The following is a 24,129-nucleotide window of genomic DNA, read 5'->3' as shown; positions in this document are numbered from 1 at the left end:
TTTATTTATCTTTTTTTTTTTTGCTTTTTTATTTATTTTTTTTTAACGTGAATGTATATAACTCTAAAATATTACATCCAAGATGAACATGGGGAAGTTTGAATGACCTTATTCGCTTCTCCTGTGGTTTTTCACCAGGAATGTATTTGGTTTCAGTGTGCAGCCGCAAAACTGGTTCAGAGACCTCGTATTGTAAACAGACCTCATTTGCTGTTATAGGCGTTGGGGGTAGGTTGGTACAGGCAGTGTTAAACACACCGAATGGCAGCAATGGTGTGACTCTGGATGTCAGTATGACTGTGTTTCCGATAATCCACTAAGAAATAGGACCATCTCTGTTGTGTAGGAAATAAGTGGCAGGACAACTATGGAGGCAGTTAGCAAAGCCTCCATTTGAAATTTATTGTGAAAAACACCCATAAAGCTTATTTAGACGACAAAGCTGCTTTGACGTGAGGTCTGTTCATAATCTACCTGTCCTCTACCTCTGTCTCTGGTTTTAGGCAGGGGATAAGCTTTTGGAAGTCTGCAGGTTTGCGGAGAGATGGTGCAAGACCACAGTGTTCAACAAGGTCCCACAGAATCACAATGATACACTGACAAACATGGGACCTTCAGCACTCCCAGCTCAGACCAATGCTCCTTCACCACCTCCTGCTGTCCCGTTTATCTCTTCTTCTCGCGGCAGTCAGTCAAAACCACTGAAGGGAGGGCCTCGATCTACGTATTGGTCCACATTAACACTGGTATTATCAGCTGGTCCTCCCTGAAATCTCATAGTCCCTTCCAGTCCACACCTTTCCATTTACTCTAAGCACAACAACATATGTCCCTGCAATAAATTTCTGCTACCTCTGCTGTATCAGATGTCACTTTCACCGATCATAAGCCTTTCTTTTGGGAAAGATTGCATCACTCAAATATCAGTGAAAGACTTAAAGGCTTTGTTTTATTTTTTTTCTAAAGCTAACAACATAAATTTCTAAAAAGCCCTACCTGAAACTCGCATTGCAAAAACAATCTTACGCTGAACTCACAGTAAAAAAAAGAGAAGGATTATCTTTAGGGGAAGCTGCTCAGTAGAACTACCTAATGCCTTTGCCTCAACACAGTTTTTAGTTCTTCCCAAAAATGAAAAACATCAGCCAAACTGAAAGTTTGATTCCTATATTGGATCCCTCTGCAACTGATAGTTGAGCACACTGGATTTTCAATTCCTTGGCGTGAAACATCACCTGGTCTCATCGTTGTATCATGGACCAGAGGTATGTGAAGAAAGAGACAGTTTAAATGGCAGTAAGTTCAACATTAATCCTCAGATTTGATAAGATCTGCATAAATGTACTTTCAAGTGCTGTGCAGCCTCAACATGAGGATATTCTGCCTGCTCCACAAGCTTTCTGAGCTATCAACATTCAGAAACTCTGGTCAAGATTGTGTCTCCAAGCGCCTTTGTGAATTATTTCCATGTTCACTCCATTACAGGAAAAAAAATCTGCTGTTTGTTAAAAGGTTGTGGAATACAAATGCCATTATTTTCTCCATTTTCCTTTTACCAATCTTCTAATTTTCTCAACTGACAGCCTCAAGTGTGTAATCCAGCCACTGTGGTGGACTGACAATTAGTGTCTTGTGGACTATGATTACTCATGCATGATTCCTGATCAAAACATGCCTTCATGCAAGTCATTTCTATGCATTTAACAAGCACAAAAACTATTTTATATCTGGAACTCCATCTGAGCAAGTTTTCAAAACACCGACTAGTGACCCGTACCCATTTCAGCATGAGAACCCATGTTATAAAACGTCTTATACACCGTCAGTATTACAAAGAGAGGATGAAAAGATGAGTGATATGAGCTAAATGTTATCTTATTGGTATTTTTTTTTTTTTTTGTGCTCAAATAATGTAAAGATGCACATTTGCTAAAAAAAAAATAAAAATAAAACTGTTTGTCTAACCCCCGCCCGTTCTAGTGCATCTGTCAAAAAAGCTAAACTTCGTCGGGGTGATTCTGCTTTTCTTCTTGATAAAGATGGCAAACTCAGGAGTTACAGACCCTCCTTTAGACTGCTGACACAGTTCTGTTGGGATCTGTGTGATTCAGACCCACAGTGCCAGAGCTTTGTAGCAGGGTTAATCCACACTTGGTGTTGGCAGGATACTTGCAGTGCTCCAGACGTGGAGCTGTGGTTCTGTGGCAGTTGGTCCCCCAAAGAAATGTGTGATCCTGTTTTTTGTGTTTACTCCTCATTTCCATGAACTTGTCGCTGTGCAGCAGAAGTTCCACAGTAAACTGATTGCGTTTGGTTCAGCTGTCTTTGACAACATAGGAAACCACATAGCCTCAGTAGTATTCGAGTATGTAAAAATTTTTGTGTTTTTTTTTTCTTGTTTTTAATCTTACTTGCAAATGGTTTTTCTACATTTGTTGGGTGTTTGGGCCCAGAGTCTTTTCTCGTTGCATTTAAATTAAGATTTTTTTTTGTCACTGGATCCTAACACTTGGATTCCCACTCATCTTTCTGGTTTTTGTCCTTCTCTTTTCTGGCCCAGTCCTCCTTGCTTTTATCTTGCTTCTCCTTGTCAGGTTTGGTCACGCTGTCGTAAGACGGCAGAGAGGCAGTGGATGGAGTACTCTCTTTCTTTTCCTGGTTGGTCCCACCATTCTCGAGCTTATTACTAGATAAAATGTGGCGCTTAAAGATGATTCCACGCCTGATGAGGTGGGCGCGGTAGGCATTCTGGATGATTTTGGCAGAGACGTCCTCCTGTTTACGGCGAAGCGTCGTGGTGATGGGCTCATACGACACCTTGGACGGGTTGGCTGCCACAAAGCGCTCCTCCATCTGTGTCCTTAGCATGTCCAGTTCACCGCTGTCGCCCAGCACACGCTTTGTGAAGGCAAACAGGATGTCGAGGCAGTGAATGCGATCTCCACTCACCATAGGCATGTCCATGGCAATCAGTTCTATAGTGTTGGGCTTTGGCACACGAAGCGGGTGCTCTAAAGCGTCTGCAAAGTCAGGCAGCTTGGCAAAACTAATGAACTGGGAGGCAGTGGGATCAAACTTCTCCCAGATCTCATAGAAGGTCTCAAAGTCGTCTTCACTGAGTGGATCTGCACTTTCCTCTGTGGCCACACTGAAGTTCTCAAGAATGATGGCAATGTACATGTTTACCACAATCAGGAAGGAAATTATAATGTACATGACAAAAAAGAAAATTCCTACTGAGGGATTCCCACAGTCGCCCTTTACTGAAGTACCAGGGTTCTCCAAGTTGGGGTCACAATCCGGTGGATAGTTAAGGATCGGCAGCAACAAGCCATCCCAGCCGGCTGACGTGGTGATCATAAACAGGATGATCATACTGTTGCCGAAGGTTTCAAAGTTGTACAGGTCGTCTATGCCCGCTCCATGCTTTACATAGCCAAAGTTGGACATGCCAAAGATGGAAAAAATAAACATGACCAGAAAGAGCAGTAGGCCAATGTTGAACAAGGCCGGCAAGGACATCATCAGGGCAAAGAGCAAAGTTCGGATGCCTTTAGCTCCTTTGATCAGCCGCAGGATTCGGCCGATACGAGCCAACCTGATGACCCTGAACAAGGTGGGTGACACAAAGTACTTCTCTATGAGGTCAGCCAGGAACATACCTGAGGAGAAGGAAAATAAAACTTAGTACAAGAAAGTCACAAGAATAAAAAGAACTTATAAATACAGTTATAATAGTAATATAAAGAACTTATAAATACCACACAAAGCTTTCCACAGTTTGTCATATTACAAATTCCAGCCACAAAGTTTTGACCTAACAAACTGTGGAAAGGTGAAAGGTCTGAGCCCTGTACTTAGCTCTCTGAGGTTCGTGCTGAATAAAGCCACCACAAAGCATAATAGCAGTACTGTACAATTTAATAGAGAGGTTTTGTTCAATGTGATTTGCAAGTGTTCTACCACAAATAAAATTTTAAATGTTGCCCAGAAATTTCAGTTAGGTAAACACCTGACCAGAGCCTTTTCTTTACTATCTGTGCTGGACCAAAGTCTGGGACTACTTTGTTTTTCAGGATATAGACAGCTTACACTGTACAGTAATTTTACCTAATACCAGGAAATCGTGAAAAGAAACTAAAGAGCACATAGACGAAAACACCTCTCACTCACTGAAACTCTAACCTTTAGCCTATGGCAGTGATCCCCAACCCCCCATACTGCACGGGCTGGTACCGGGCCACACAAAGAGAAAAAATAACCTCCAGTAGATCCAGTACATTTTTTTCCAAGTATAAATTATGTTTTATTTTGGAAAATGACCGTATTCTCCATACTTCCATCTTTGACTCACTCTTTGCGTATGTCCACCACAACATTGTGGTGCATGTGATATCGACCACTGTAAACTCCACCGTCTCGTTACAGCAAAACAAGCTCAGGGCTTCCACTGATTATCTGCTACTGTGAGTAGTTGGTAGGCTGTTTTCATTCACTTCCTTCCTTTTTATTGGCTTATCTTAAAGGCATGTTTAATGTTAGCATAGTGACCGCAGAGTATTACAGCGACAGACCTCTCCATGAAAATATTGTCTGAGATTAAACCGGTCCCTGGCACCAAAAACCTCGGAGGGCCAATGCCCAATGGGATTGGTCTGGTCAAAGTCTAAATTAGATTTAGATGCTGTGTCTGGATCTTACACAGAACAGAAAAAGACCCTCTAATATGGCTAAAATAAAACACTTCTATTTCAAAAAGTCAACTAAATTCTACTGCAGAGAGTAAATACTCATAGACAGGAATTACAAAAATTTCATGGCTGTTGTTCCATTAAGGGTGGCACCACCAGTTACTAAGTTAATATGCGATAACTTTTTACAGAAAGCCCAGGTTGGTTTGAAAAGATGTTTTGGCCTTATGAGTTTATTTCTTATCTTTGCTTACCTAAAAGAAAAAAGTGTCAAAAATAACATTTAACAGCACTGTATTATTTATACATACTGTTGCACCTCACAATTAAGTGTTAAAGAAGGGTATGGTTATAAAAACTTCTTAAGGTTTTAACACTTTTGGAAAAAGCACTGCATATTTACTGATATCTGCTTTTTGCTCCATTCTATCCATTCCCCTCACTTACCAACAATGGACAGGATGACAACCACCACGTCGAAGATATTCCATCCGTTGGTAAAATAATAGTGACGTAGAGCGAAGAGCTTAAGCAAGAACTCCGTGGTGAAAACCACTATAAAGATGAAGTTGACCCAGTAGAGAACCATTTCTGTTTGTTCCGACTGATCGTCTGTTTCCACCATCATGGTGACCATGTTTAGGCAGATCAGTATCATGATCGAGATGTCAAAGACTTGCTGCGTCACAAAGTCAAACACCAATCCTTGGATCTGGTTCTGAAAGAAGATGGGAAAACACAGAGGACAATGGTGAGATGTATTAAGAGTCATCAGACTGATGTGCTAATAATGCATGCACAACACCCTCAGAAAAAACATACTTGCGGTCGAGGAATGGGCTTTTGCGGCTTTTTGGAGCCAAGTTTTTTCATGGCATTGTAGTATTTCTTCTGCTCCTCTGTCATGAAGATATCCTGACCTCCAAAGTAAAGGGAAAAAAACAAAAAAATTGGTTATAACCATGGTCACATTCACAGCAGAATAAAACATTTGGAGAAGGAGCAGCTCTTATCTTTTTCTTTTGCTGGTTGAAATTGTCAATGATCACACCAATGAAGAGGTTGAGGGTGAAGAAGGAACCGAATATGATGAAGACAACGAAGTAGATGTACATGTAAATGTTGTCTTCATATTTGGGCTGGTCTTCCACCTTAAAGTGAAAAAATGTAGAATATTAAAACTTCAACTAAAAACAGTCTAAATCCTTTCAAGGATGAAAGTTTTGTTTGCTTATTCGCTGACCTGCCAGGCTCAGTTTATAATATTGACAGAAACATATATGTAAATATGAGCTGAGGTGAAGGTAGGATGTACTATGTAAAGGTTTCTAGTTCCTAAACAATTTCTGTTGAATAAAATGACAACTTAACTTTCAGTTTTACAGGCTTATAGCAGCATTTTATATTACAAAATAACCATACAGTAGACACCAAATTTATGTCAAATATTTCTCAATTTGGGGAGTTCAAGAATAAGATCTAAAAAGAAACAAGAAACTAAAAAGAGGAAAGGGACAATCGAAGAATGAAGTGCAAAACAAGAAAGGTAGCATGCAAAGGACAGAAGAAGAGTGGGAAGGGTCAAATTTGGACAAGGCACACAGAGGGAATGAATAAAGGAAACATGAAAGAAGGAATGTTTCCAAAAGGGTCTGGAATAGAGAAGAAAAGGGAAGAACGATGAGAGGCAACGAAGCAATTTAAGAGAAGTGTGATAAAGGAAAGACATGAAGGCTGGTCAAGTGAAGAAAGAAGGAAGAAATAAAACATAGTGCAGGAAGAACAGAAAACAGAGAGTTTTAGACAAGGAAGGAAGTAATAAATGGTAAATAAAATCATATTTTATCCATATCATTTGGCCTTCTACTTTTTTTGTGAGTGGGTATAATTTCAGGGATTTCTATACTAAAATATGACCTTTAGGTCTTGTAAGGCTGAAACTATAACAGATTCCTTTGGCCCTAGTTCTCTTGTCACAGCCTGGTACTGAGTGAGATCAGGATATTAAATGTACCAATGAAGCAGTAAAAATACCTGTCTGGAATCCACAGCAGCATACATAATGTCCATCCAACCTTTAAACGTGGCCTTTAAAAGAGAGATAGCATTATTTGCATACATTAATAGAACCTGATACAAAAGATCAGATGGAGAAATAAAAGAAATGTAAATGATTATAATCATTCAAGGAGACTCAAACTCAAACCGAAACTGATGCATGTCTTGTGGTACAGCTTGTGCATGGAAAGAAACGTAAAAAGAAAAAGGCATGGAGAAGCACACTTATAAATGCTCAACAAACATGAAGAAAAGGCATTATTTTGGCACTGTGAAAGAAAGAAATACATATAAAGCATTGGTGGGCCTTCAAGTGAAGCGTATAAAGAAAAAGCATAAAAGTGCAGGAAAATGCAGAAAAGAAATGCAAGTTAGCGAGAAACAGGAAACTAAGTCAGACGAGGAGAAGTGACGATCTCACCACTTGCAACAGCGCGAGGTAGCCGGCACCCACATTGTCAAAGTTGATCTTGACGTTTTTCCACCTGACCTCAGTATGGTTCTCTTGAATAAGTGCCTCACACTGGGTCTTGTTGTTAACCACATCGATTTCAAAGTATTCCTCTGATGTCTGATTGAAACAGAAGTAGTACTTGCCCGCAAACAAGTTGACCCCCATGATACTGAAAATCAGCCAAAAGATGAGGCAAACCAGCAACACATTCATAATGGAAGGGATGGCACCCACCAAGGCGTTGACTACCACCTAAACCAGACCAGGGAAGAAAGGATATAAATGTGAAAAGCATGAACCAACTTATTTCATGTTTACCCCTCAGATAAGACACTACATATTGTTATGGCATTACACTGAGTCCTAAAATTTGCTGGTGTGGAATTCTTAACACTTAATATAAAGAATACCTGTACTAAGCACTGATGTGCAAGCTGCAGACTGAAAGAGCTTGGATTCTAAAATATTGAGTAGCAAGTCAAAGATTATGATGAAAACATATTGGTGGAAACTCAAATACTCTCACGCACACAAACAAATGATCTCGTAAAAGAAAAAAGCAATAGAGATAAGATTAAAGCAGCTCTCAGACCTTTACCGTTTAAGATATATTTGGTTATTTCTTTTGCTATTCAAACTATATATATACACTATATTGCCAAAAGTATTTGCTCACCCATCCAAATTATTGGAATCAGGTGTTCCAATCACTTCCATGGCCACAGGTGTATAAATTCAAGCACCTAGGCATGCAGACTGTTTTTACAAACATTTGTGAAAGAATGGGTCGCTCTCAGGAGCTTAGTGAATTCCAGCGTGGAACTGTGATAGGATGCCACCTGTGCAACAAATCCAGTCGTGAAATTTCCTCGCTCCTAAATATTCCACAGTCAACTGTCAGCTGTATTATAAGAAAATGGAAGTGTTTGGGAACGACAGCAACTCAGCCACGAAGTGGTAGGCCACGTAAACTGACGGAGCGGGGTCAGCGGATGCTGACGCGCATAGTGCGAAGAGGTCGCCAACTTTCTGCAGAGTCAATCACTACAGACCTCCAAACTTCATGTGGCCTTCAGATTAGCTCAAGAACAGTGCGCAGAGAGCTTCATGGAATGGGTTTCCATGGTCGAGCAGCTGCATCCAAGCCATACATCACCAAGTGCAATGCAAAGCGTCGGATGCGGTGGTGTAAAGCACGCCGCCACTGGACTCTAGAGCAGTGGAGACGCGTTCTCTGGAGTGACGAATCGCGCTTCTCCATCTGGCAATCTGATGGACGGGTCTGGGTTTGGCGGTTGCCAGGAGAACGGTACTTGTCTGACTGCATTGTGCCAAGTGTAAAGTTTGGTGGAGGGGGGATTATGGTGTGGGGTTGTTTTTCAGGAGCTGGGCTTGGCCCCTTAGTTCCAGTGAAAGGAACTCTGAATGCTTCAGCATACCAAGACATTTTGGACAATTCCATGCTCCCAACTTTGTGGGAACAGTTTGGAGCTGGCCCCTTCCTCTTCCAACATGACTGTGCACCAGTGCACAAAGCAAGGTCCATAAAGACATGGATGACAGAGTCTGGTGTGGATGAACTTGACTGGCCTGCACAGAGTCCTGACCTCAACCCGATAGAACACCTTTGGGATGAATTAGAGCGGAGACTGAGAGCCAGGCCTTCTCGTCCAACATCAGTGTGCGACCTCACAAATGCGCTTCTGGAAGAATGGTCAAAAATTCCCATAAACACACTCCTAAACCTTGTGGACAGCCTTCCCAGAAGAGTTGAAGCTGTTCTAGCTGCAAAGGGTGGACCGACGTCATATTGAACCCTATGGATTAGGAACGGGATGTCACTTAAGCTCATATGTGAGTCAAGGCAGGTGAGCAAATACTTTTGGCAATATAGTGTATATATATATATATATATATATATATATATATATATATATATATATATATATATATATATATATATATTTATATATATATTTTTTTTTTTTTATTATTATTATTATGGCTTTCAAACTAATCAAAAACAACTTCCTCAGAGAATGTGGATATAACATGAATTAAATAAATATTTTAAAACAGTAATCCTTAAGTATGCTGACTTGAAATTTGCCCCCCATTTTCAGTAAAATCCTGTAAAATAAGAGTAATCCAGAACATGGCAACAGAAGCTGGCTTTTCATAGATTTTCTTTCACAGGACATGAACGGAAAGTTAATTGGAAGGATAAACTAAGTATAAACGAGCTGTTAAAGTAACAGGGTTGGCTGAATGCTTACTCTTTTATTACATCTAAACCATACTACTAAAAACTAAAACAATAAAAAGGGCTTGAAATATACCACTCTTAAGATAAATCCATACTAGATATTCATTACACTAATGAATTCCATTACACTAATCAATTTACTGCTACTCTAAATGATCAGGATGCATGTGTATTTTTGGCTGCAGTGTTATCAAGTGTAAGCATTGTTTTTGCTTATAATTGTAATGAAAATTATAGAAAACAAGAGTACTTTAAATTGGGCCATTTATGTAATATTTCTCAATAATGACAAAGTAATAAATGAAACATACATGCACTCACTACTCAGTGTTTTTTTTTTTCTTTGTCTTCGGTTCTCTAATGGAATTGCTGATTAGTTATTACTGTTCCAACATCAAATATACACATACTCATAAATGTGTAAGCATGTTTAGAGTATCTGTAAAAATAGTGTTTGCCATATCACTATGAAGTGTCCTTAACCACCCCAACTTTATACAGTTCATCTTTCTAATACAGCTTTACTCCATAACAAGCTGAACTCAAACAAAATAGAAGAATTTGGAGGGGAAAATTCCCAAAAAACTTTAATTTCTCATCCTGTCAAACATTTCAATTAAATGATTGTTTTCTACTGCAGATTTAGAAGCTCAGCACGTGTTGAACCGCTTATTACCGGTATTAGGCAGGCCAACCAGCAGCTCTCAGGCACACAGCTGAGCATGCATTTCTTTGGCAGACTCATTTTGTGGAGCCATATTCCCTCCTCTTAGCAAACAGACAGGGAGGAGCTCTAAGAGTGTGATTCTCTCAGCGCTGAGCGCAGAACAAAATTCCCATGTGGGATATGTAGCACAGACTTGGGAAACTCATCAAATGTCGAAGACTAAATTACTAAACAACAGACTGCAGAATAATTTTCCACAGTGGTGCCAGGCGCACTCACTGAGAGAATGACTCTTTGCTTGATTTGAGTTACAGTCTTAATGCTTTCAAGACAAAAACTTCTGTGTTTACTAACAAAGGCCATGCTGTGTAGAAAGCATTCTCAGAAAGAGGGAAAATGGCTTTCAAAAATGCAGAATGTGCATCGGCAGTTATTACACATGCGTGTTACATGGCATAGTGCAATCTCAAGAATCCGCTCAAATCAATACATAAATAAATAGAGAAATGTGTGGATAGAGAGATCATTGCTAGAATTTGCTAGCCTACAAATGTTAATAAAAAAATAAGATTTTATGGGACATTTTTTAACACATTTTAACCCATAATGCTTTTTGCTGTGTGTCCACATCCAATTGATCAATATTTTAGTGTCCCTAAAAAGAAAAAAAAGCATAATGGGCAGGGTGCTTTAAATGAAAATGAAGTGGGTGTTGCTTTTCTTAGGTAGGCTTTTTTTTTTTTTTTAACCTTTTATAACTTAGTTGGTCTTCACACTGCCCCCCAAAAACAAAAAAAAACGAAAGTAGCATCAAGAGAAATCAAATTCTTAAACATCTCTTCTGAAGCAATGTGTCAGACTGAAACTGCATTGCTCACTTTTTGACATTTTGCCACATTACAACATTAGATTTCAATAAATGTTAGTGGTATTATAAGTTACGGATTAACAATTAGTTTGTAACTATAAGGTGGAAGAAGTCATCCAAAATATTCAACAAATAAAAAGCTGAAAAGTGTGCCGTCTTTTTATATTAGACCGCAAAGTCAGTACTGATCGGAAACAGATCTTGCATTAGCATACTATTTAGGGTCAACAGTTTAAAACAATGTACAAGAGAGATCAAATGAAACCCCATTAGCTTTTTAAGTACTACAACAGAGCTGCATTCCTCCATCTTCCCACAGATCTGGTAAAATACATTTAAAAAACTGCTTTAGAGACAGTTGCACAGTTTTCTGCTCGTCAGACCTCCCAATTACCTTCAAATAACATTTAAAGGCAGCCTACTGCTCCCCAAGGGGATGGGTTAAATGCAGAGTTCATTTCGTAGCTCTGTATTTGTGACAGTGTAATGATAATAAAATGCTTGGAAAAAAACAAAAAAACATTTAGGTTTTAGCTTTTGTATTGGTTTAATAATAATCATAGAACTGTCACCGAAATCAACAAAAAAAAGAAAAAACATAGCAGTAGGTGCTCCTCATTTCCCCAAACTTGTTTATACATTTTACAACAAATCAGGTGTCCAGGGTTGAAACTGATTATAAAAGTTTTACTTCAGGCTCTGTGTTGACTACTTGGCCAATGAACAGATTCTCTGAACCTAAAATCTCTGTAGTTTCTACAGGGTTACCATGGCACACACCTTTCAGATTCTTATTTGTGAAATACATTTTAGAAGCTGTTCCATTTTCATTCCACTTTGCAATTATGCAATACTTTATGTTTGTCTGCCACCCCTGCCTCCATATATATATATATATATATATATATATATATATATATATATAGATGTGGTTGTTGTAGTTGTGACAAAACACAGAAGCAAAGATTTATATTTTTTTCACATCAGTTTCAGTCTTTATAAACCTCTTTCCTACTGTGTCATCTCTCCATTCATGTACTTCCCCACTCATTTATTTATTGCTTTGACCTCATATTTCCCATTGTCATATTAAATGAATCAGTAACTCAATTAATGAACATAGAAATTGTTAGAAAAATTAAAAGAAACTGTTACAGCAAAGTCAAATTTTATGATTTCATTTCGTTTCATTATTACATCACTGGGCCGCCCTCACCTTTGCGCTAATTCACAGAGGCACTTTTGCTACTCGTATTTAATTAAAGCAAATGTGCAAGGTTTCTTAACACCAAAAATGACAAAATCTTTAGTTAAAACCAATTCATTTACAGTGAACCAGTCATGACAGCATACGGAAAGCTTATCCAAGGCCTAAAAGAGTTGATGTCTGCTCATGTGCATTGGCATCACATTTTAGTCACTGGATATCTACTATGAATCAGTAAAATTTGAAGGTACCAGGATTCTAGTTCATTTCAAAGGCCTTCCCCTCCTAATTCTCTGTCATTTTTGGGTCAGAGGAGATACAGGAAAGTATATGTGTGGTTAAGGGTTTTGTAGTAAGAATCAAATTACGGGCCACCATCAACCCAGCACTGAAAAGTCAGAGTTTAACTGGGCCCACTGTTGCCTCCCAGTTTCATTTTCCATGGGAGAGGAAGGCAACAGGATCCCATTGACTACTGTATGGGCTAAAGTGTCGGGTGTTATGACATGAGAGCAGAAATGTTGTCAGTGAAATGGCTGCCTAGCATATTTGCTAAGCTTCTGCCTCAAACATAAAATGCTTCAAAATTGTTTTTAAGAGTGCATTATTGAAAATGTAGGGGAAACAAAAGTAAAAAGAATCTGCCTACTGAATGTACTAATGGCAGATCACTAAGTCAGATAGTTTTATTCTGAAGTCGGCAGAAGTTTAACAAATGCTTTCTTCCCAGCCACAGCTCTGTGAGTGTGTGGTTTATGTCTCCATTTCTAATGCATAAAGATCTTGGACATAAGCAGGAAAGGGGGTATTGACCCTTCATTGGCCGGCTCAGCCACACTGGGTCGAGGTGAAGGGGGAAAAAGGGAAGTAAGGAGATGATGGAGAGGAAGCAAGGGATGAAGAGGAGCATGTGGGGAAAGTTTGAGATAAGAAGGAGAGTCTTAAACAAAAGGATGAGAATAGGGAGAATTAGAGAAGCCTTGAACCAAGACATTAAGAGATTCAGAAAAACAAAGAGTGGACTTTGTGTGAAAACAACCAGGTGCAACCTACTGGTAAGACCAGTCACAGGGAGGACCAATCGGACAGTCAGTTCTGCGTAATTTTTTGAATAACCAAGTGGTGCTTTTAGATGTGGGAGATATGGCTCATTCCCCAGGGTAGCACAGTTAAGGCCTCAGCCCTAGACATCTATTTTTCTGAACAAGCTATCTGTTACATAAAAGCCTGAATTGCTGATTTGCCATTAGGGTAGTGGCAGTCTTTTAGGGTTATGCACATTAGTGGTGGCAGGGAGAGTCCAAAGTGCAGCCCACTCATTTTTATATATATTTATATATTGAGATTATTGAAAAAATAAAAAGAATATTCTAAATTTCCAGAGATAAGCTCTAAATTATACAAATAATGCAATTATATCTATATAATTAATTATACATAGTGTTTGTAATTTTAATAGATTTTAATTTTTTCCTTCATTAATTGAAAGTTTCCTGGCTCACAAAAAAAATCTAAAATACATAAAACTTGAGCTGTATTATTCTAAATTAGATTTTTTATTGCATTGTCAAATGAATGAAATGTTTATTCCAAATAAGAAAATGCATGGGGGAAAAAAAGAACCATGTTAGATTGTTATTTGGGTGCTAAAGTACGAGTATTCTACTGAACTAGTGCATCTTCCTATATTGTATATAGCTATAGATTCTGTATTCTGTATGGTTTTGGTTTTGGACAGAGGCTTTTTGTCCTGCAGCTCCCCCTGGTTCCCGCTGGTTGTTCTCAAGCCATTAGGGAATGATGTGAACTGAGAAGGAGAAGATTATGGGAGCAGGAAGAGGAAGAGGAGAAGGAGGGAATGTGTGGAGGGCAAGGGGATCTCAATTGAAAGCAGTGGTTGATTGAATTGATTTGAATGTTCTATGGGATGAGATGAAATTAGTTTAGCTTTAACCAATTTCACATTCACTGTGGCCAATCAGTGAGAAACAAAGTAATATGAGATAATCTAAACTTTTAGTTTGTCTTTTATGTGATGAGGCAGCTTTGTGACAAATTTAGATTTTTGATTTTCAAACAAATCAATTTTCTGCAGGCTTTTTGAAATGTTAGATTTTTAAAGAAATCCAATCCAAACAAATGTGATCGTCCTGTTACTTTACTTCCAGCTGCATCATGACTTATTCTTTCTCTCTAACAAAGGCATCGTACAAGACTGCGCATTGAAAGGTGACTTTTTGGCTTCCATTTCCTAGCTTTTAAAGTCAGTCCCCCAAATTTTCAGATTTCTTTTTTTTTTTCTGTTGTTCTCGTAGTTTGCTTTTAGATCAGTTCTAGCATGCTTTAAACTGTTGAATGGGCATGCGGAAGGATCAGCTGCTTAGCTTTGGATCTTACCCTCATCCCTTCAAAACGTGACAAGGCTCTGAGGGGTCTCAAGGCCCTTAGTGTCCTGAGTGATTTAATGGGCCCTAGATCGGAGTAGCCCAGCGCATTAGCTACAAGGCTGACTATAGACACCTACACAAAAACAGAGAAGCAAAAGAGGTTCCAAACTGTTAGAAGTGAGAATATCCACTAAGAAAGAGAGCCGGCCCTGGTGTAGGCGGAGAGTTGCTTGACACACACACATAAATCTATGCATGTATATGCATGTATAATATTACATTTATACATGTATATACACTGAGAGAGAAGGTCATTTTTAGTATAGGTTTTGTGTGTGTGATTTGTTTTTGTTGCAGTAGGCCATTAGGGGGATTTGGATGTTATTTGGGGGCTGTTGACGGAAGTGAAAAGTCCTGTGTACCTGCAAAGAAATTTGTGATTGAGAAACAGAGAGAGATAAAGAGGAGTAAGAACACAAAACTTAAACAGAGGGCAAATTAGGAGAGAGAAGAGTGCTACATGGTTAAGATACAAGTAAAGGACTGGAAGAGCAGAGACGGAGGGTTTGGGGAGGGGGGTTAGGTAGAGAGATTGCCCTGTGGAAGCTGATAAAAACCCAACAGACTTGAGAGCCTTACCCTTGCCCCTCTAACATTGTCTCTCCTTGTCGCTCTTCAGGCATAAATTCCCATATAATTTAAGACAGAGAAACTAATGGAACCTAAGAGAAAGAATACAGGTGAACATGTACAAGAGTGTAAAATAGTAATTTTTTTCTCCTCAGACATCAAATCAACTTGTCACACAGCATTTAAATTCAAAGAGGAGAGCCACAGTCACATGAACCACACACAAGAAAACAGGGATGGAGGTCAAGGGCACACCGGTTATAGTTATTAGCACTGGATGGCACTGAAAGGACAAAGAGAACACAGAGTACAGTCGAGTTACGCACAGTTAACAATAACAGGACATAATTCAAAAGAAACTGGTGCAGCCCCTGATCCCCATCCAGCATCAGCAAACCCAGGGATTCCTGCAGCCAAAGAACACTTAAACTGTCCCAATACTGTTAAAGGCACTCAGTACATTCCTATGTTTGGTCTTTATCATGCAAGCCTTTTTGCATCTAACTCAACAGTAAAAGTAATCAGATCAGTGAGAACATTATCTGTAGAGGCCAGAGTTATGGTTGGAGGCTTCACGCAGCATTACATTGTTGACCAAGGAAGAAATGGAAAGTAAGAATTGTGGTCCATTAGCTACCCTAATGTTCTTTGATAAGAGGAGAGACTTGAGCGACTGGAGCAGCTTTAGGAAGTCACATTAAGACCCCCATTAGAGAAAGGCATTTAAACAATGGAGTCTCTCACTGAGTGGTATGCAGAGATGAAATCCAAAACACTAAACGGACAGTTAGTCCTTTAGTTAATCTACAGCTATTCCTATAATTTTAATAAACATTAACTTTTGGTTTTAACACATTTTAAAAGGAGTATAGTTGATTCATTTGAATGTAGCATATAAATTAGCCATGAATGAGTCTACCTCTAACCACTGGATTAAATCTGAACTGGTTAATTAAACAGTGAGCAAATGGCATTTAAAACGCAGTTTTAAAATTACATTTTTTGGTTAAAAGGCAAAACAAAAAATTTTATGTTTATGGTTCCAGTGAAGATTTTAGTAATCTTCATTCTTATTTTCATTTATTTCCTTCTTGAGTTGGATGCTGGAGGTAATGACACAGGGGGCATCCCAGTTCCTTACAAATAAGGAAAAATATCAACAGTAAACACATGTGAAAGCACCTCCAACCAGCCATCGACACCCACTGGTCAATGCAATAGGTACACAACATCCAAAAGCTTACCAAAATCACGGAGGGAGGTTTGAGACTGGCAAAATCTTCATTTTGACTGATGAAATAATCAACGAAAACTACGACAGGTAAAGCATGTATACCGTTTAAATGACTGTCAAAATAAAAGCAACTGGGTAGATGTCAGAATGCATTCAGTCCTTCTCCTTTCAGCAGATTCCACTTACTGTTTACACATCTAGTCACAGACATCTAGACAGGGCTCTAATTCAGATTTTGCCAACTCTGCTCAGAGCAGTTTTTGTTTGAAATAACCCCTTTTTCATCCAAAATTCTGCATTTAAAATGGCCAAGCAGCTATTCTGATGTGAACACAGTTAAATAAAGATTTTGCCTTAATCTAAACTACAGTGTTGGGATAATTGTCACCTTTAGCCTGAAACCCTTGGAGAGCCCCCTTTTTCGGGGCCCCTGGGCTCTGGCCCCCTGGTGGGCCAGCTCTGCGGTAGTGGCCTCACTGGCTCAGCGTCCTTCTCACAGAGCTCTGCAAGGCAAGGCCAATGACATCTGGGGCTGTGATCCCATGATGACGAGAGCACAAACCAAACAAAAGCAAACTAAAAACAAAAAGAAAAGCACAACAAAAGATGACAATATTATGAGTGTAAAAGAAAGATGAAATGATCATGACAGCTGTAGGTCTAAAACTGTAGATTTTACTTTAATAGAGTTTAACTTAAAGTAGTGGTTTGTTTATTTGAGGTAGGTTTTGTGATGTGGTGTTGAGTAGTCTTCCTCGCTGTAACATTTAAGAGAATCATGGAGAAATTCATGTTGACTGAAGCTAAGAGCAGGCCCTATGAAAAAGCTAATTTACAATATCTAAAACAATATAAACTCAAGATTTCATTGGCTATCCTAAATATTAATGTCTTAATATATTATTATTTATTTATGTGTTCAATATGGCTGCCAGAATGCACTGAGATATGTTTTGTCTGTCTGAAATGGTTCATCCATTCTTTCCATGATATAATATTCCATATTAACTTTGATGAAACAATCCCTGAAGTTGATTTTTTCTGGCCTACAAAAATTTCCTAAAGCAGATCCAGAAGCTTTGAACAGTCGTTATAATAATGTTAGGACTGCACAATATTGCCAACTACTTAATAAGAAATGCAGCTGATTGCAAACATTAAAAGTTGGAAAAAAAATGTTAAATGATAAAATGACCAAGTAAATGTAACGGAAATGTAATCAATGGTGAGAGAAACGTCATGGCAGAGGTAAAAGGAATTTCAAAAATACAGTAAATGTAAAAAAAAAAAAAACTTTTTAAGACAGGTATCTTTTTCTATTAAAATGCTGTGCCTTCATTTTGGCAACAGTGACCCGAAAGACAAATTCTGGGAGTGTCTTGTTTCAATGTTTATATTTTTCTTTTTGTTAGTTTTCTCTTTAGGAAGAAAAATAAAGCCTCTTTCTGACTGAAATTAACTAGTTAACGTGGGTTTTTCAAATGCAGGTCGGCCCGCTAGGAATCTGCATTTAGCCCATTGGCAAAAAACTGTGTCTGATCCGCCACAGGCAAGCTGCATGGCCTCTGTTCCCCCACTGCTGGGTGTCTGGTGACGCCATCATGTTAGGCTACCACTAATGGTGACACCAGTGCAACAGAAATCAGTAAACATTGGAAAGCAGCATGGAAGGGAGCCAGGGCGTAGTAAGTATGTTTTATTTCGGTTTTTTTGTCATTCCGATTCCCTCTCACCACCGCTGTTTCATTGTTTTTTTGAATGTGAGCTGAGTTGCTTTTCTTGTTAGATCAGAAGCGACTGGCGTAGTGTGTTGACGTCCGTATGTTATGCTCGATTGTATCGCAAACCGACTTGGGTCTAATGTTTCCACTGTACAGAGCCAATCCGTTTGAAGGTGATTTTAACGCCAGTCGTTTGCCTTGTCGTTTGACCCCTGTCAACACGGGTCAGTGAAATTAAAATATATTTTTTCTTTCTCCCCAATCAAAATGTATATCTGTTCTCTAATCTCTAACCTTTCTATTGTAGACTGCTAACAACTGTGTCACACAAACCCACCTCAAAAACAAAATACCCCCCCCCCACACACACACAAAAAAAAGCACACAGTTTACTTTCCTCTGCCATTAAACATTTTTAGAATGAAAGAGTCAGATCAACATAAATGAAAAGGACAACAAAAATACAGTAATGGGGAAATAAGGAGAAGCAAACCCATACGAAGAGTCACACTAATAGAAAAATACAGGCCGGTTTAATGATGGTGCCCCCTTTATGAGTCAATGGCAATGTTTTCACCCCACAACACAGGACAGCAGAGGCACAGTTTGGCCACAACGGCCGTGACTCATCAAGAACTTTTAATGCTTTCGTTAGCTCTTGTTTTTAAAAGGGGGAGCTCTAGTGAAGACCAAACTTACCGCCAGCCGCCTGTCACCCACCATCATTACATCTCAGCACAAAATCACCACATTCCCGAGGTTATACTTCCAAGAGGGAGTGAAAGGAGAATAGGTAAAAAGGGGAAGAGGGATGTCACACAATAGAAAATGTTTAAACATCTTGAGAGGCATGATCCCCCACACTGCCTGAAGCACTTTGGGTGGATGACAAACAAAAGGAAGGGAGTCTACTTCATGAAGAACCAGAAACACTAAATTCTTGAAATTCATACAAAATCTTTTATCAGAAATGTGTAAAACTTTGCATTATTAATTAATGACAAGGTTAGCTGAAACAATCTGTTTAGATTTTTATATAAAGCTGTAGAAACCCATGCAAATTTGAAAATACAATATCTGTAATACTATTACATGCAAGAGTCCTAAATGGGGTTGTCAGAGGAGCTCAAAATAAACCAGCAGACAACTCCTGGCAATTTATTTGATAGGAGTCCATTCACAGGTACTAGCTGAGGAATTGGACACCAGAGAGGTGGTTAGTTAAAGGAGAAGGTCAAAAATCAGATTTTTTTTTTATTCTATCCACTTGTGCCACTAAGGGGAATGTTTAATGCTTTAGCATTTCAGCAGGAAAAATAAATAAAAGTGAGGTTAGGTAGGTGTGCACAGTGGCCAAGGAATAGAGTAAAGGTATCCTGTTCTTGACTTTCTGTCTTGACTTACATAAGGAACAGAGCAGCACACAGAGAGAAAGGACAGGGGCATATATCAAACATCAGGCAGAGAACATATTACAAAAACATGGATCTATCCCATCCCACTGCTCAGAGTATGACTTGAATATGGTTGTTACCTAGCATAACATCTGATCGCTTTACATATCTGTGGTGTTCCTAGACCTTATCCATTATCTCAAACTCAGATTTAGGTATTTTTAATGGACCTTTGGCCTATTTTTTTAAATCCAAGTCAAAATTGTAATTCGTTATCCTGTAAAAAATGGCACTCAATAAAAACACGATATTGTCTGTAGCTTGTCTTTAATCCACCTTATTCCTTATTCTTGTGATGAATTGCATGAACTCTTTTGGCACTGAGAACGTAGCATAACACTAGCACATATTCTCAAACGTTCACACCACAAACTACTTTTAATACTTGTAAGGGTTTTAAGGAAAAGTATAGCAGAGTATCATCAGCATATCCGTTGCAATCAATCTTTTGCTGTGTGATAGAGAGTAGCCACAGCTGCTCTTGGGGCATGCTGACAGAGGCAAGGCTGCCATGCACAGGCACACCTGGGCCCTCTAAACACCATCAACACTTAATGTAAGTTAGGTAACAACAACCAAGCTTGGATTTTAACCTGCAACTATCAGGTCACAGGATAAACTTTTACAGCCTAAGCCGAGATAACGATTTCCTACGCCACAGATGTTTCACTAGCGCACCTGTTTTAGGAGATAAGGCGTCCCAGATAGGCTAGCATTCTTAGAGAAATTCTGATAATTATTCATTTTAAAATCAAAACTTATCAGAGCTGCTTGAATTTAGCTGATTGCATTAACACCAACTCTTTGGAGGAACTAACTGTTGCTTAGTTTAAAGGAATAGTACACCCAAAACATGATTATCCTTCATTTTCTACTCACCCCCATGCTGAACAACACTCTGGAGTACTTTTTTGATATCTCAAATGCATCTGGAGATCTGGGAGGCTTCTTGCTGTCTGCTGACATTCAAATAATGGAGGTCTACGGTGCCCGAGACAGAAAGGTCCATAAAAGTCCACAAAAAACGTGTCAATATTCCTCCATACTGCTCGTCCAATGTATTCCAAGTGTCCTGAGTGGGTAGCATCCAGAATTTACTCGAAACGAAGTCATTTAGAATGTTTTTAGAGCATAAACAGTAGTGTATAGGATTTCCTGAAAGCGCGCGCCCGCACATTCACGACGCTACGAAAACCGCGGCAGACCAAACTGGATGAAAGTGCACTCAGTACTCCAGAGTGTTGTTCAGCATGGGGGTGAGTAGAAAATGAAGGCTAATCATGTTTTGGGTGTACTATTCCTTTAATTTAATTAAACACATTTAGACAAGTGTTGAATTTGTTTTGCTTTGCAGCTTCTTCATCTTTCAAAGATTGTAGGGAAAACTGTGAGCTCATCAGTTTTGTATTGGAATATTTTTTTTTAAGAGGCAAAAATGTTTTTTTTTCTAATGAAGCAAAAGACAGAAAACACTAATAAATCATATTGATCATAAAAGAGTAAAAATACATCACTATTTATTTGCTTCATGTTGTGCTCAGATCAGGTAGGACTTTTTAGATGCTCAGTTTTTATCCTTGGTTAGTTTATTTTAAATTTAGATAAACCTATGACTATGCTTCTGCAAACAGCAATAACAGGTGTAAGGACCAGTTGCAGCTTTGAAATCACATGTCTGCAGGAGTGTAATTACTGTAACTAATGGAAAAATAAATTATTTAGCTATACTCGAAATCAGTTGCTTAAAAAAAAGACACTGCATCACATATCAGAGAACAATCAATCTTACAGCAGAACGAACAGGAATAGGGTGGATTCAAGACATAAAAGCATAAAAAGAGCGACACGCTGTGAGATACATATTCAAGCATCTCAGAGTTATACCCAAAGTGTTGCTGGATTTGTAAAAGGTGAAATAGGCAGGTATGGCTGTTGTAAAGCCTTTTACAACATTGCTCTTATAGAAGAAGTTGTAAATAGGATATTCATACAGAAAGCAACACGTCCTCTCACCTTGTGCAAATCATTTAGCAGATATGTAATAAATATCGTAACCTCTTAAACACAGCCACACCCAGTAGACAACAAAAGGAGCAACATATATGTACAACAATGGAAATCAAAGGCAAAACAATGCATCTCATTTTATTTTGAAAATATTTGCAGAATAATTTAGATATTTCCAAATTGTGGCGATACTGTAATTAGATATCAACCCTTTGTATTTGAAGTCTATAGGGGTCCAACTGTGTGTTGCTTTTGTTGGGAACAGAGTGTGTTTCAGCAAATACTTAAACAAATATTTTGCCCACATAAAAAGTGAGGAGCTTAACTTACATCCACAATGAAGAAGTCCAGCCAGCACCAAGCATTGGTGAAATACTTGACAAAACCATAGGCAACCCACTTCAGCAGCATTTCCAGGATGAAGATGTAGGTGAAAACCCTGTCGGCGTACTCCAGAATGATCCTGATCGTCTTTCTCTGCTCAATGTATACATCCTCAAAGGCCTACAGAGAAACACAAATGCTAGATGAGACACGGCTGAAGACTTATTAAACACAATAAGTTAGAATGAAATCTCACGCAGTTCAACCGAGCGGAACATGAGCTATTTACAGTTAACAGGGGAACAGAAAATAATGATCATATTGCTAAGTCTTCAAAAAAAAAATTATAAATAAATCCTGTTGGATGTATTTTTATGTGCTTGAGTTTATATGATTATTTAGAAATAGATATACTGATTTAACTAATGGACATCCATTAATCAGTATTGGCATAACAGCCCCTCTCCAACACAGTTTTTCACACTTTACGTTGAGATAGCAATCCATTTTACGTCCAAAGAAAAAAGCTGAAACAAACTGACAAACATTTTCTTCTCTATTCTTTATATAGTTAAAAACAACCACAGAAAAGATGCACCTGATATATTGTCTGCTAATTAAAAGTGAACAATAATCACCTTGAAGAACCCCAACCTGAGATCCAGACTGTTAGAAACCTTTGATCCCTTTCCTAACTAATGAATACCCCATGCATTCACTAATTAGGTAGACTGTTCAGTGTGGAAGTTTTACCAATGTTTGAAGTTCACATATTACAGAATCAGTGTCAGGTTTAAATGTAGAGAGCAAAAAAAGCAAAAAAGCTGTAGGAATCTATTGGTTCCCTCTTGTTGGAGTCAGCTCAGGGTCATTCTGAATATATTATAGCTAAATACTGTTTTTTAGCATTTTGACCATAAACCTCTGTCTGTAGTAAACCTTGTTGTATTTGGAAAATGTTGGGAGCCTTTAGGAAATATGAACATTAGGGTAAGTATTCTAAGGAATGCATATGGAGACCAATATTTGTTACTGTAGAAATACTAAAAGGGCCAATTACTAAGAAGTAGATGTTAAAGAATTAAAAAAATTTACTCTCCTTTTGTTTTGACTTTAAATTAGTAAATTGTTGATTAAAAACAAAATTGCATTGGTAGTTGGGTTTTTTGGATTATAGTTATTGTAATATAATAAAATATTTATGCCTCTGCTTAGTATTGTGTCTTTGATTTTAAGGAAAGCAAATGGTAAGGCAAGTACTACTTACCAGAGCCCCACTGCTGAGGAGGATCATGAAGATAATGAGAGTCTCAAACCAGTTGTGTTCAACGATCAGGTAGCAGGTTTTCCTCAGGAACCACCAGTTCTTCCCCCAGCCCATAGTGATGTCAACGTCACAGCATTTATATTTGGCCACGCAGGCTGTAAACACAGAGGAAGAGAGGAAAGGAATGTGTTAGGTTTATTCTTTTACACATCATTTGCATTGTTATTTTGTTAGTCAGATTAGACAGAGCAGAAGGCCTTCCTTCACATTGTGGATGTCACGGTGTGTATGGAGGTCATCTTATCAAGACAGCCTTCGTGTCTCTAAGAGTACACAGGATATGGGCACATCTTGGAGCCGGTCTGATAGGAGAGCTATCTGTATCTGTAACCCTGAAGCATAGAAGCAAGCTGCATGGAGTTCAAGACATGGATGGCGTGTCAGTTTCTGATACGGACAGCTAAGCATCCACATGATGCAACACAGACTCAGAAGGTATAAGAAGCAAGAGATGACGTTGTTCGGGGCTCAAACTTTGCCGGACGCTTGCGGACGTGATTTTTGAGACCACAGCTGTGCAAGCTCTAAGTATTTTTTCTCTGTCCTGTAACGACCTGATCTGGAATAAACTCTGTTACTTTTTTACTCCTGTTTTTATAGTCCTTTTTTATATGGTTTTACCCAGTTTGAGTTAAGAGTAGTAAATAACTTGCTCCCAGGAAAAGAACCGGTGAGGAGGCCCCCGGGGCGCTACAGCCTTCCTTACAAGGGGACAAATCCTTCTCATTTTAACAAATGCAAAATCACATTTTTCTTCCTTGTATTGCAAATGTGGATCAAGGCCTGAGAGAATGCATATATTACACCTGCTGGTTGGTTTCAGTCTGAACTGTA

At 38.7% G+C, this 24,129-nt stretch overlaps 1 protein-coding gene across 8 annotated transcripts in view; it reads right to left on the bottom strand.

The window, feature by feature from the left end:
* The window catches only part of scn8aa (sodium channel, voltage gated, type VIII, alpha subunit a), a 67,989-nt gene continuing 43,860 nt past the window's right edge, over positions 1-24,129 (bottom strand). For 4 of the 8 annotated variants that reach the window (XM_038283077.1, XM_038283075.1, XM_038283078.1 and 1 more), the window contains exons 19-27: positions 23,236-23,390; positions 21,975-22,148; positions 14,609-14,731; positions 7,171-7,455; positions 6,726-6,779; positions 5,705-5,842; positions 5,514-5,618; positions 5,139-5,409; positions 2,503-3,662 (exon numbers count right to left, since the gene is read on the bottom strand). In XM_038283077.1, the coding sequence (XP_038139005.1) occupies positions 2,503-3,662; positions 5,139-5,409; positions 5,514-5,618; positions 5,705-5,842; positions 6,726-6,779; positions 7,171-7,455; positions 14,609-14,731; positions 21,975-22,148; positions 23,236-23,390 (2,465 nt within the window). Of the gene's footprint in view, positions 3,663-5,138; positions 5,410-5,513; positions 5,619-5,704; positions 5,843-6,725; positions 6,780-7,170; positions 7,456-14,608; positions 14,732-21,974; positions 22,149-23,235; positions 23,391-24,129 lie in introns of all 8 variants that reach the window. The other 4 variants (XM_038283080.1, XM_038283082.1, XM_038283074.1 and 1 more) reach the window with 3 other exon arrangements.

The sequence above is a fragment of the Cyprinodon tularosa genome, unplaced genomic scaffold, assembly GCF_016077235.1.
Source record: "Cyprinodon tularosa strain WSP-4 unplaced genomic scaffold, ASM1607723v1 ctg19, whole genome shotgun sequence".
Lineage (NCBI taxonomy): Eukaryota > Metazoa > Chordata > Actinopteri > Cyprinodontiformes > Cyprinodontidae > Cyprinodon > Cyprinodon tularosa.
Note: the sequence above shows the minus strand (reverse complement) of the source record. Positions and strands in the feature narration are given on the sequence as shown.